Below are 13,051 nucleotides of genomic sequence, written 5' to 3' on the forward strand. Positions count from 1 at the left end.
GAAGGCCTGAAAACCGCCCCAACCTGTCTGACTACCCCTGGACATAGGGAGGGGGCTGGGGAGGACAGGAGCTGGTCAAGTCAGACGCTGTGTGGTGATGATCGTGTGAAGACGGCACGTCAGAGAGAAGGGGAAGCATATGGACCCATTTTATCCTCTGTCTGACAGATTATTGGACTCTCATCTCCTTGGACATTCATCCTGTTACTGAACTGCATTCGTGTTCTGGACTATTGTTTCCTCAGTGTGGTGGTGTGGCGTCTGCCTGCGGTCTGGACTGCAGCCAGACAGCACCCCGAGAAACACTGATACCCTTTACCCCTATACAGGGATCTGGATTTATAGCAGAGCCCAGGAGGCGCTGTCTGAATAGGAGCAATGACCAGAGCAGGACGGTCGCCAGAAAGGTGTTCCAATACAGGACACAGAGGCAATGATATCCGAGACTAAACCAGTCAGGCAGAAATGGTATAAAAACAGTAGACAGTAGCAGAGTCAGATTCCAGGCCGAAGCCAGAGTCATAAACCAGGAGGGCAGCAGAGGTACAGAATCGTTAGGCAAAAGCAGAGTCAGAATCCAGGCCAAAGTAAGAGTCATAAACCAGGAGAGTCACAGAGGTACAGAATCGTTAGGCAAAAGCAGAGTCAGAATCCAGGCCAAAGTAAAAGTCATAAACCAGGAGGGCAGCAGAGGTACAAAGTCGTTAGGCAGAAGCAGAGTCAGAAGTCCAGGCAAAAGTCAGAGTCAGTCAAACAGCAATTCACACAGTAACACACAGGGGAACCAAGAATATATCCGGCGGCCTGCAAGAGCAGTCCCAAGGTATTTGAGGGATCAGGTCATCCCTTACAGGCCCGTGGCCTGATGATGTCATCCGGACCGCCCCCAGGACCAGGCTGGATGGTAATGCACCAGCCCCTTCATGACTGACCGAGGAGCGAAGCCTGCGTCCAGCGGACGCCTGCGCAGGAGCCTCATGGCTATCGCCGCCATCACTCGGGGTTGAAGCACAACGCCTCCCAGAGACCAAGGCCGAGACTGCAGGCCACGGGTCAGACGGTGATGTGATAGTCCGGCGCCTCCTACTGGCCGAGGCTGGGACAGCAGGCCCTGAGTCTGACGGTGATGTGATAGTCCGGCGCCTCCTACTGGCCGAGGCCGGGACAGCAGGCCCTGAGTCTGGCGGTGCCGTGACAGGTGGATTGTTTATGGACCTTTTAGTTTTGCCTATAATAAAGGTCTTGGGATTGTTCACATTTCCTGCGCTCTGTTGATTGTGTGATCGGAGAAGGACCCGTGACAGGCAGAAACTAATTTCCCAGGTTTCTGATGGCCCTAAAAAACGTTGCCATGCGTAGCCCCAATCACCCTGATCCTAGAAATCTATTTTTCCTGTCTCTAGGATTATTGTGTTATGGACTTCGACCTGAAATATTATGCCTGATAGACAAAGGAAATTTTGGAGGGAAAAATCCACACTTAGCTCTGCCAGACCAATACAAGTGACCATTTGGCTGAAGGGAGGGGGGAGTAGATAGAATTTCACAAAGGGAGACTGAGGGGGCCTGCTGTAGTGTGAGGGGAATGCAGCAGGAACTGGGTTTAACACAAACCAATGGGGGGAGGAGGAGCAAACAGCTCTGTATGTGTACTTAGGACAATAGGAAATAATTCATATTTCCCTGACAAACAAGATCTTGGACTCCGATATGGATAAGTTAACAATGATGACTTGCGCCATTAACACACAACAGGTATCTCTAAAATCAAACAAAAACTTAGTGACAATATTTTTCTGTATTGTAGCACGACATTTAAGTTCTAAGAGACAACAGGTCCTACAACGGAGCCATACACCTGCCAAATTTCCTACAAGGTTAAAATGTTTTCTTTCTTGTGTAACTTCTCATGTGAAACAAGATGTGGTTTATGTTTAAAACATTTCCCACATTCTGAACATGAAAACTGTTTTTCCGTGTTGTGAATTTGCAGATGTTGATAAAGCATAGCTTTCTGACCAAAACATTTCTTACATTCTGCACATGAAAATGGCCTTTCCCCTGTGTGAACTCTCAGATGTTGAAGAAGAATGGCTTTCTGACTAAAACTTTTTCCACATTCTGAGCATGAAAACGGTTTCTCCCCTGTATGAATTTTTACATGTTCATTAAGACTTGATTTCTGACTAAAACACTTATCACATTCAGGACATGAGTATGGCTTCTCCCCTGTGTGAACTCTCTGATGTATCTCAAGAGCTTCTTTACGCATATAACATTTTCCACATGTCACACATGAAAATGATTTCTTCCCAAAGTGACTTTTCTCGTGTCTTGTAAGCCGATCTTTAACAAAAAAGCTTTTCCCACATTCAGAGCAGGAAAATGGCTTCTCCCCTGTGTGAATTCTTAGATGGTTTTTAAGACTTGTTTTATGTACAAAGGTTTTTCCACATTCAGGACATGAATATGGCCTCTCACCTGTGTGTGTCCTCTGGTGTTTATCAAGATCTGATTGACTCTTGAAACATTTTTCACATTCTGAACATGAAAATGGCTTCTTCCTTGTGTGAGTTCTCAAATGTTCTGTAACTTGTGATCTATAAGCAAAACATTTCCCACATGTGAAACAACAAAATGGCTTCTCTGCTTTGTGAATTCGCTGATGTCCAACAAGAGCTGATTTCCGGATAAAGCATTTCCCACATTCTGAACATGAAAATGGCTTCTCCCCTGTGTGTCTTCTCAAGTGTACAATGAGAATGGATTTCTTTTTAAAACACCTCTTACACTCTGTACAAGAATACGGCCCGTCATCGTTGTCACGATTAGATTTCTCTTCCCCACATTCAGACAATGCCAATTTGTTATCAAGTCTAAGTCCAGTGCTACGGTTTCCAACCTGTGAACCTGTTACTTCACGATAGGGAGATGAAAGAAGATTTTTATGGGACCTTCTCATCACGTCTTCACCTGAAAAAAGAAAAAAATCTCATTTATAATTATTTTAATATACTTACCTATTATATTATTAATATATGTATCTCAATTATATCAGTGACATGTTACATTATGATCGCTCCTAGTGTAAGGTGCCCAGTGTCGAGAGCCATCTGGGAAGCTGTCCCAGTACTCATACTCAGTGGCGTAACTACAGTCCAATGGACCTGCCCCCTCCTGCATGTTGGTCATACGCATGGGCCCTTGTGGCATTCTAACTCCTATAGGAACATACATGTTGCCCAGCCCCCCCGTCTCGATTATGTAGTAATATTCCCCATCCTGGAACATATGTCACTGTTATTTAACACACTAAAAAAAAAAAACAACTATTCTAATCAACTACCCTCACTGAGCAGCGTCCTCTTCTGTAGCTTGTGCGCAAGCCGGCAGCTGACGTCACCGTGCAAGCAACATGATATTGCCAGGTGCTGCCAATACCTAGCATGCCTAAATCAGCTGCCGGCCTCTAAATGGCCAGCAAAGTGTATTGCGGTGCATGGACCAGACGGGTCTCTGTGCCGCAATGCATATCAGCTTAATGTGCGTTCACATCCTGTCAATCTATGTAATCTGTGCTTGTCTCTCCCAGAGTATTATTTCCACTAGCTCGCCATATCCCAAGGTATCAGATATCGATGATGATGATAATATTACTTTATGCACTTCATTTGTGACATGATGCTTCTTATTAGATCATAAAATCCTAGAATCTTAGAGTTGGAAGGTAGGAAGTAGGGATGAGCGAGCATACTCGTGAGGATTCGGTACTCGGCGAGTAATGCGGTACTCGCAGTGCTCGAATCCTCGCGAGTAATTCACTACTCGCCTCGCAATATTCGCAACAGCCTGCACAGCATGGCACAGTCCCCGCACAGCTCAACACGGCCCACCACAGTCCCGCACAGTACCTGCAAAGCCCTGCACAGTCCCGCACAGCACGACACAGTCTTCGCATAGGCCAGCACAGTCCCCGCACAGCCCGGCACAGTTCCCGCACAGCCCGGCACAGTCCCCGCACAGTCCCCGCACAGGCCAGCACAGTCCCTGCACAGGCCAGCACAATCCCGCATAGCCTGGCTTAGTCTTCGCACAGTCCCCGCCCAGTCCATCACAGTCCCCGCTCAGTCCATCTCAGTCACCGCCCATTAATCGCATTTCCCATAGACTTACATTGGACTCGCTACGAGTACCCGAGTATTAGGAGGTACTCGTAATGAGTACAGCGAGTCCGAATACTACAGTACTCGCTCATCCCTAGTTGGAAGGAACCTGTAGGGTCATCGTGTCCAACCCTCTGTTCAATGCAGAAGTCACTAAACCATCTCAGACAGATGTCTGTCCAGCCTCTGAAGACTTCCATTGAAGGGAACTCACCTCACGGATCACCCTCACTGTCAAAAAGTGTTTTCTTATATCTAATCTGTATCTTCTCTCTCTATGTTTCATTCCATTGCTTCTCGTGTTTCCATGTGCAAATAAGAATAGGATGATTCCTCTACACTGTGACAGCCCTTCAGATATTTGTAGACAGCTATTAAGTCTTCTCTTAGCTTTCTTTTTTGCAAGCTAAACATTCCCAGATCCCCGTAGGACATAGTTTGCAGTCTGCTCACCATCCTGGTCACTCTGAACTTGCTGTTTCCTAGATGCATTAATAACACCTAGGATTTAATTCAGTTTGTAGGTAACAGGTTGCATTTACCTTAATACACTGTGGGGCTGGGAATCTGTGCGGTGAGGATCTCTGCACCTGTCTCCCATCTCCCTATGACGCTGCCGACGTATTCCGGGGGAGGAAAGAGGAGGAGATGGGGACAGGCACAGAGATCCTCACTGCGCAGGCACCAGATTCCAAGCCCTGCAGTGTGAATACATTATAACACACTGCGGGGCGGGATCTGGGGTCTCCGCTACACGCAGGCTGTGTCTCCAATGTGCAGTTATGAATATTTCAGTTTGCATAGATCCGATATTGATGGAATATACAGTTTGAACTTCGGACTAATACAGTATATGATGAGCCCCATATATTGCTCCAAACAGAATGCGCCCCATATAATGCTCCATATATAATGGGCCCCATATGATGCTCCATATATAATGGGCCCCATATGATGCTCCATATATAATGGGCCCCATATGATGCTACACATATAATGGGCCCCATATGATGCTACACATATAATGAACCCCATATGATGCTCCATATATAATGGGTCCCATATACAGGGTGGGCTATGTATATGGATACACCTAAATAAAATGGGAATGGTTGGTGATATCAACTTCCTGTTTGTGACATATTAGTATATGGGAAGGGGAAACTTTTCAAGATGGGTGGTGACCATGGTGGCCATTTTGAATTCGGCCATTTTGAATCCAACTTTATTTTTTCCAATGGGAAGAGGGTCATGTGACACATCAAACTTATTGAGAATTTCACAAGAAAAACAATGGTATGCTTGGTTTTAACGTAACTTTATTTTTTCATGAGTTATTTACAAGTTTCTCTTTGTTTAAGCCATTGACATGTCCAGAGGTTAGCATTTAAGGAGCGGATAGAAATTGTGTTGATGTCTGGTGAACGCAGTACCCAGGTCATTGCAGCAGATTTCAATGCAAGACACCCTAGCAAGAAAACTGTCACCATTCCCATTTTATTTAGGTGTATCCATATAAATGGCCCACCCAAAAAAGTCTGCCTCATCACTGAACATAATGTTCTGTGTAAACTGAGGGTCCTGTTCCAATTTTTGTTATGCCCATTCTGCAAATTCAGCGTGCCGATCTGGGTCATCCTCGTTGAGATGCTGCAGCAGCTGGATTTTGTAAGGTGCCATTTGTGAGTAGCTAATATCCGCCGAAGGGATGTTCGACTGATGGTCCCATATGATGCTCCATATGTAATGGGCCCCCATATAATGCTCCATACAGTATAATGGGCCCCATATAATGCTCCATACAGAATGGGTCCTATATAATGCTCCATATATAATGGTCCCCATAAGATGCTCCATATATAATGGGTCCGTGTGATGGGCCCCATATGATGCTCCAGTATATGATGGGCCCATATAATGCTTTACACATGAAAAAATAGAAAAAATGAAACACCTCTCCTCGCTGGCCGCTGCTCTGGTCTGGACTCCTCAGCGCTGCTGCTCTGCTCCGGACTCCTCAGCGTCGCTGTCTTCTGGCTCTCTGTACTGTGACTGTTCAGGCACAGGGTGCACAAAGGTGACGTCATTGCGTCATCCGGGCCCTGAGCAAGCGGGGGAGCCCACTCACGAGCACTGGCACCGAGCCCCCATAGCCGGCGCTAAGCGGGCTTCCCCCCGCCCCCGCCTGCTCAAGGCCCCGTCACTTGCCTGGGTGCTGACGCCGGCTCTGCCAGAAGTATACGAATCACATACTTGTGCTGACATCACCGTCCATTCTTGCCACCTGCAAGCAAGAATCCTAGAAGAGTGCAGCGCGTGTACTGTAAGAATTCAGGAGCTGCAGTCACAAAGTGATGGCAAACTTTCATCTCAAACCTGGACAAAATAAAGCCCTATAGCCAATCCTAACAGCGTGTAATATCCTCACTGTCAGGATTCAGCTCTGTTTTGCTCTGTTTTGCAGGTTCAATCAGTCATCACATGGCAGCTTCACTCTTATGTGATTTTCATGTTTACAGTCACATGACAATGAGCTTCTCTTCTGCTTCTCTCAGTTTTTCATTGAATATTGAGAGAATTAGGGAGAGCAGCTGACTAGGTGTGCAAACTGCACATGTGCTTTTGGTGGGGCGTCAAACTGAATTCTTGCCCCCAGGTGCCAGGAAACCTAGATACACCTCTTATACTGTAGATACTAAAGGCCAATTTATAGGTGAAAGACAAGTGTGCCGGTGACAAATCAGCACTTTATAAGTCCATGTCGACATCTTGTGCTTCACCAAGATTATACTGGCGCTGGTTTACCGAACATGGTACAAACAAGGCAATGTTTCCTGTCCTTTCCCTACAGCCTTTGTATGTTGCACGCCACCAGCTCTTATCCTGGTCCTGAACCCCCTAATTCTCCTGGGGACGATCCTGCAGAACCAGTGTCCGTCCACGCTGCCCGTCAGCCTAGGACAGCCTTTAGCCCCACGACCGGGGAATCCTCTGGCCCCACTATGGTGCATGTCTTACCCTGGGCAAGCCTGCTCGGGCTCTGCCCTAAAAACAGGAAATCCTTTCCCTTAAGTCCCTGAGGCTTTGCACCGTCCCCCTTTTAATTCCTCCCAACTGTTTAACCCTTAATACCTCATTCTGTCCCTGAGCTAAAGAATACATTTTACCATACAGTAGTAAATATCACATTATATCAATAAAACATTAGGAAGCCGCACGTGACACATCTGCCCGTTATTCAGGAGAGAGAAGGCAATTGAGGGTCCCCGCCACCTCCTTACACACAGGTATAGTGGTGCTCAATACACATCCCAACTGCTCCTGCCATCTAATGTGCCCCATCAGCACTGGGCTCTTCACCATTGTGCATGGACAACGCTCAGGATGGAGCCTCCAAAGCTGCCACATTAGACATTACACCAAATGTCTCCCCACGGTGATCTGCCGGTAGAGCAACTGTTACATCAATGATTCACTGCAATTCTGGCATCCATTTTGGGTTCAATATAATACTGAAAGTAGCTAGCATTATCCTCCTCCACCATCTGTACAGGGGGCACAATGCAGTCAGGGGGTGAACGTTCTCCTGGAATCACCAAACCCAGAGTCCTCCATCCGATGCAAATAGAGAAGTGCGATCCTTCACTGCACAGAACGTTTCCTCCAGGGTCCAGTGGTGGCGGCTTTACACCACTCCATCTGACTGTCGGCATTGTGCTTGGTGATGTTAGGCTGCATGCAGTTGCTCCGCCATGAAGCTCCTTGTGGGGGCGCAGTGATTCTGCTAATGTTGATACTAGAGAAGGTCTGGATTCTGCATTCATGGGGTCAGCACAGTAATGGTGACTTTTCTGCCCTCTACTCCTCAGCACTCGGCCCTCCATTCTGTAACGTTACGGGGTCTCCACTTCGTGGCTGAGCTGCTGCGGTTCCTTTCACTTCTTAAAAATATCACTCACAGGTGATGGGGAAAGAATCAGGAGGAAGAGATGTCATAAACAAACTTGTTACCCCGCTGTTTCTTACCATCGGACCGTGCACTGGTATCAATGAGCTGTGAACGGCCGCTCTGTCACGTTAGTAAAGGCAGATGGCATATGTGGAGGCGAAGGTTTTACACAGGGGTTGAGGGGCTAGATGTTATATGCTCGGGGGGCAATGGGCCTGGAGGTTATGCATTCAGTCTGTAAATTAAGTAAATGAAACACAGAGTTTATAAAAGGTTCTTACCGTTCACTGACTTGCATAAAGGTTTTTCGTGTCCACCCGTCGTTCCACCATGAATTTCCTTCAAGGATCCCAAATAAAACGAGAGAAAAAAAGAAAAATTAACACCAGTTTATCTCAAAGTCGCTGACAATAAAAACCACTAGAAGGCAGGAACCAATTTGACCTAAAAGACATGATGATCAGACAGTCAACATTGACCCATTGTGGTGTTTCCATCTACGCGGCAGAACTGTACAATCACGCTCACAGATTATTATTGGCCAAGCAACTGACCAACTTTTTGGAAACTCAACAATCTTTTATGAAACCAGAAACCATCTGTAGCCGCTACTGACCCCAGCAGACACGTCACTGCTGCTGGAAATCTTCATTATATCGGTCTATAGAGGATTTGCAGAAACCTCAGCTCCATCTACCTGATGATCCAGGAGGACATTAAGGTTTTCCTCTTGGGAATACAGAGGACTGAGACTTCTCTCTGGTGGATTTCTCAGACTGGACCCATCTATAGGAAATATACACAGTGACTGAATACATCGTCTACAGGTGATGATCAGATGATGGGGAGTCCAGGTGACCTCAGACCCGGCCTCTCCTCTATAATCAGTACAGTCTCCTCTTACCCGGAGATGTGAGGGGCCGGTGACCCTCCATCATGACGTCCTTGTACAGATCCTTGTGTCCTTCTAAATACTCCCACTCCTCCATGGAGAAATAGACGGTGACGTCCTGACACCTTATAGGAACCTGACACACACAATAATCCGCCATTAGCAGACCCCCTCCCCCAGCATTATTATATAATGTCCCAGCATTCCCGGCAGCGCTCACCTCTCCGCTCAGCAGCTCAGTGATCCTGTGGGTCAGTTCTAGGATCTTCTGCTCATGTATCAGTGAATGAGGTGGAGGCTCAGTGATGTCACTCGGGGTCCTGCTCCGTCCTCCTGACCCACGGGGGGTCACACAATCCCCAGACGACGTCTTCACTACTGTGTGATCCTGTGTATGGAATAAATTCATGGACTTAAGTGCGCTGCTTGACAAATTCACGAACCCAGGTTATGAGAAAAGATTAACTGTTGTGAGTTCATTTTCCCCTTCACTACTGAGGCCCGAGGAACTCCCTCTTCTGGTAAAGAAAGGTAGTGAGCCTGATTATCAAACACCTGAGCCTAATGATGATGACTGGCTGAGTGGAGTTACTGACTGGATATAAGGCTGCCAACGCCCTTCTGCCCTGCGTGTGATTTCTCTGTGGGATCCTTGGAGACCAGTCTGAATTCCTGCTCTTCTAAAGCTAAGTTTTCTGCTCGGCTTTTTGCATTTGTGCTTTGACTTTGTTTTGCTTTGTTTTTCTGGATTTCTGCCATTCCCTGCTGGGGTGAGCTGAATTCCTTTAGCTCTGTCTTCTGAAAATACCTGAGTGCTGATTTAGTTTTTGAAGCCTAGCTGCTCCAGGGTCTTTTTCCATATCAGCTTGTTGGCTTATGTCTTTGATAGGGTTTTGGCAGATTGCAGACAGCAACCTTCCTTTCCTGTTCTGTTTAGTTAGCTTGGGCCCCATCGTTTGCTCAGCCTATCTTTCTATCTGTGTGAGTGTTTTTTCATCTTGCTTCACCGTCATTATATGTTGGGGCTGCCTTTTACTTTGGGGTCTGCTCTGGGGCAGTTTAGATTTCCTTTTCTGTCTTTAGGCTATTTAGCTCTCCGGCTGTGATCGAGGGGTCTAGGGCACCGTAGGAACCCCCCACGGCTACTGCTAGTTGTGTTGATAGGTTCAGGGGTCTGCAATCTGATAGTTGCCAACTTCTCTGGTTTTCCGGACGTAGCTTCTATTTTTGTGTCTGCCTCCTACGGTGACTCAATCACAACAATTAACTGTTTTATTTCCCAACGCGTTTCAAAGTGTATACCACTTCTTCCTCAGGGGATATCATCCCCTGAGGAAGAAGTGGCATACACTTTGAAACGCGTTGGGAAATAAAACAGTTAATCTTTTCTCATAACCTGGGTTCGTGAATTTGTCAAGCAGTGCACTGAAGTCAATGAATTTATTCCATAAAAATCTGAAGTTCTGGCGGTCACGGAGCTGACCTTTGGACGTGCAGCAAGCTGACTACGGATCTTATATGCCTGAACCTCTCCTGGAAAGGGTGAGTGAATTTTCATTTATTCGTTTAGCAATAACTCGGGTAAGACCCTATTGCGCTTTCTGTTCCTACAGTTTATTTGCATTGATCCTGTGTATGGGGAGACGCCGATCACTACATGTATTCTAAGGATCCTTCACCTTTCCTGTCATTTCCCTGCTTTATTCCTAGAGATCAGAGTGATGTGAAGCTCTCACCTCTCCAGTGATCCAGTAGATCATCTCCAGGGTGAGGTCTAATATCCGAGCTGCCATGTGGCTTCTGTCCTGCTCCATCCTTGGAGGGTCATCGACAGAAAGGTTCAACTTCTATTAAAAAGAAACAAAAAAAACTTAAGCCGTCAAAGAACTGTAGGATTGACGAGGAGGACTGGGTGAAAAAAGCTGGAAGGACATCTTAAAACTGGCTTAGAAATTGGGAAGATGCCTCAAAACATGACTCCATCTTTCTCCTCCATCTTTCTCCTCTGCCATTGCCACAGGAGACCACTTTTTCATAATTACAAACTTCTCATCTATTATTGTCCCAGACTCGTCCATCTCATACTGTACATTGCTAAATGAACATTTTGTGTCTCCAATTCAAACACCATCTCCTCATTTTGCCCTTTCTGTTGGGAGTCTTTTAAGGCTTTCCTGGGACCCTCTTCCATCTTTTCCAGTATAAAACCCGTCCTCTCCATACATCTCTGCCCTAATCTCCTGATATCTCCCACACATAATCTCCAGTATTTAACCTGTCCTCTCCATACATCTCTGCCCTAATCTCCTGACACCTCTCCACACATAATCTCCAGAATATAACACGTCCTCTTCATACATCTCTGGCTGAATCTCCTGATTCCTCCTCACACATAATCTCCAGTATATAACCTGTCCTCTCCATACATCTCTGCCCTAATCTCCTGATACCTCCTACACATAATCTCCAGTATATAACCCGTCCTCTCCATACATCTCTGCCCTAATCTCCTGATACCTCCTACACATATTCTCCAGCATATAACCTGTCCTCTCCATATATCTCTGCCCTAATCTCCTGATACCTCCTCACACATAATCTCCAATATATAACCTGTCCTCTCCATACATCTCTGTCCTAATCTCCTGATACCTCCCCACACGTAATCTCCAGTATATAACCTGTCCTCTCCATACATCTCTGTCCTAATCTCCTGATACCTCCTCACACATAATCTCCAGTATATAACCTGTCCTCTCCATACATCTCTGCCCTAATCTCCTGATACCTCCTCACACATAATCTCCAGTATATAACCTGTCCTCTCCATACATCTCTGCCCTAATCTCCCAATTCCTCTCCACACATAATCTCCAGTATATAACCTGTCCTCTCCATACATCTCTGTCCTAATCTCCTGATACCTCCCCACACGTAATCTCCAGTATATAACCTGTCCTCTCCATACATCTCTGTCCTAATCTCCTGATACCTCCTCACACATAATCTCCAGTATATAACCTGTCCTCTCCATACATCTCTGCCCTAATCTCCCAATTCCTCTCCACACATAATCTCCAGTATATAACCTGTCCTCTCCATACATCTCTGTCCTAATCTCCTGATACCTCCTCACACATAATCTCCAGTATATAACCTGTCCTCTCCATACATCTCTGCACTAATCTCCCGATTCCTCTCCACACATAATCTCCAGTATATAACTTGTCCTCTCCATACATCTCTGCCCTAATCTCCTGATACCTCCTCACACATAATCTCCAGTATATAACCTGTCCTCTCCATACATCTCTGCCCTAATCCCGACACCGCCTCACACATAATCTCCAGCATATAACCTGTCCTCTCCATACATCTCTGCCCTAATCTCCTGATACCTCCTCACACATAATCTCCAGTATATAACCTGTCCTCTCCATACATCTCTGCCCTAATCCCGACACCGCCTCACACATAATCTCCAGCATATAACCTGTCCTCTCCATACATCTCTGTCCTAATCTCCTGATACCTCCCCACACGTAATCTCCAGTATATAACCTGTCCTCTCCATACATCTCTGTCCTAATCTCCTGATACCTCCTCACACATAATCTCCAGTATATAACCTGTCCTCTCCATACATCTCTGCCCTAATCTCCCAATTCCTCTCCACACATAATCTCCAGTATATAACCTGTCCTCTCCATACATCTCTGTCCTAATCTCCTGATACCTCCTCACACATAATCTCCAGTATATAACCTGTCCTCTCCATACATCTCTGCCCTAATCTCCCAATTCCTCTCCACACATAATCTCCAGTATATAACTTGTCCTCTCCATACATCTCTGCCCTAATCTCCTGATACCTCCTCACACATAATCTCCAGTATATAACCTGTCCTCTCCATACATCTCTGCCCTAATCCCGACACCGCCTCACACATAATCTCCAGCATATAACCTGTCCTCTCCATACATCTCTGCCCTAATCTCCTGATACCTCCTCACACATAATCTCCAGTATATAACCTGTCCTCTCCA

The 13,051-nt window shown here is 46.2% G+C and overlaps 1 protein-coding gene across 1 annotated transcript in view; it reads right to left on the reverse strand.

Moving 5' to 3' along the window:
* Positions 1-13,051, reverse strand: part of LOC141051424 (uncharacterized) — a 103,177-nt gene that overhangs the window by 87,078 nt on the left and 3,048 nt on the right. The window contains exons 2-8 of the mRNA XM_073548359.1: positions 10,741-10,851; positions 9,225-9,392; positions 9,017-9,140; positions 8,810-8,898; positions 8,394-8,451; positions 1,875-2,973; positions 1,689-1,761 (exon numbers count right to left, since the gene is read on the reverse strand). Of these exons, the coding sequence (XP_073404460.1) occupies positions 1,689-1,761; positions 1,875-2,973; positions 8,394-8,451; positions 8,810-8,898; positions 9,017-9,140; positions 9,225-9,392; positions 10,741-10,818 (1,689 nt within the window). The 5' untranslated portion in view covers positions 10,819-10,851. The remainder of the gene's footprint in view (positions 1-1,688; positions 1,762-1,874; positions 2,974-8,393; positions 8,452-8,809; positions 8,899-9,016; positions 9,141-9,224; positions 9,393-10,740; positions 10,852-13,051) is intronic.

The sequence above is a fragment of the Dendrobates tinctorius genome, unplaced genomic scaffold (genome assembly GCF_039654945.1).
Source record: "Dendrobates tinctorius isolate UK_male_01 unplaced genomic scaffold, ASM3965494v1 ptg000157l, whole genome shotgun sequence".
Taxonomy (NCBI): Eukaryota; Metazoa; Chordata; class Amphibia; order Anura; family Dendrobatidae; genus Dendrobates; species Dendrobates tinctorius.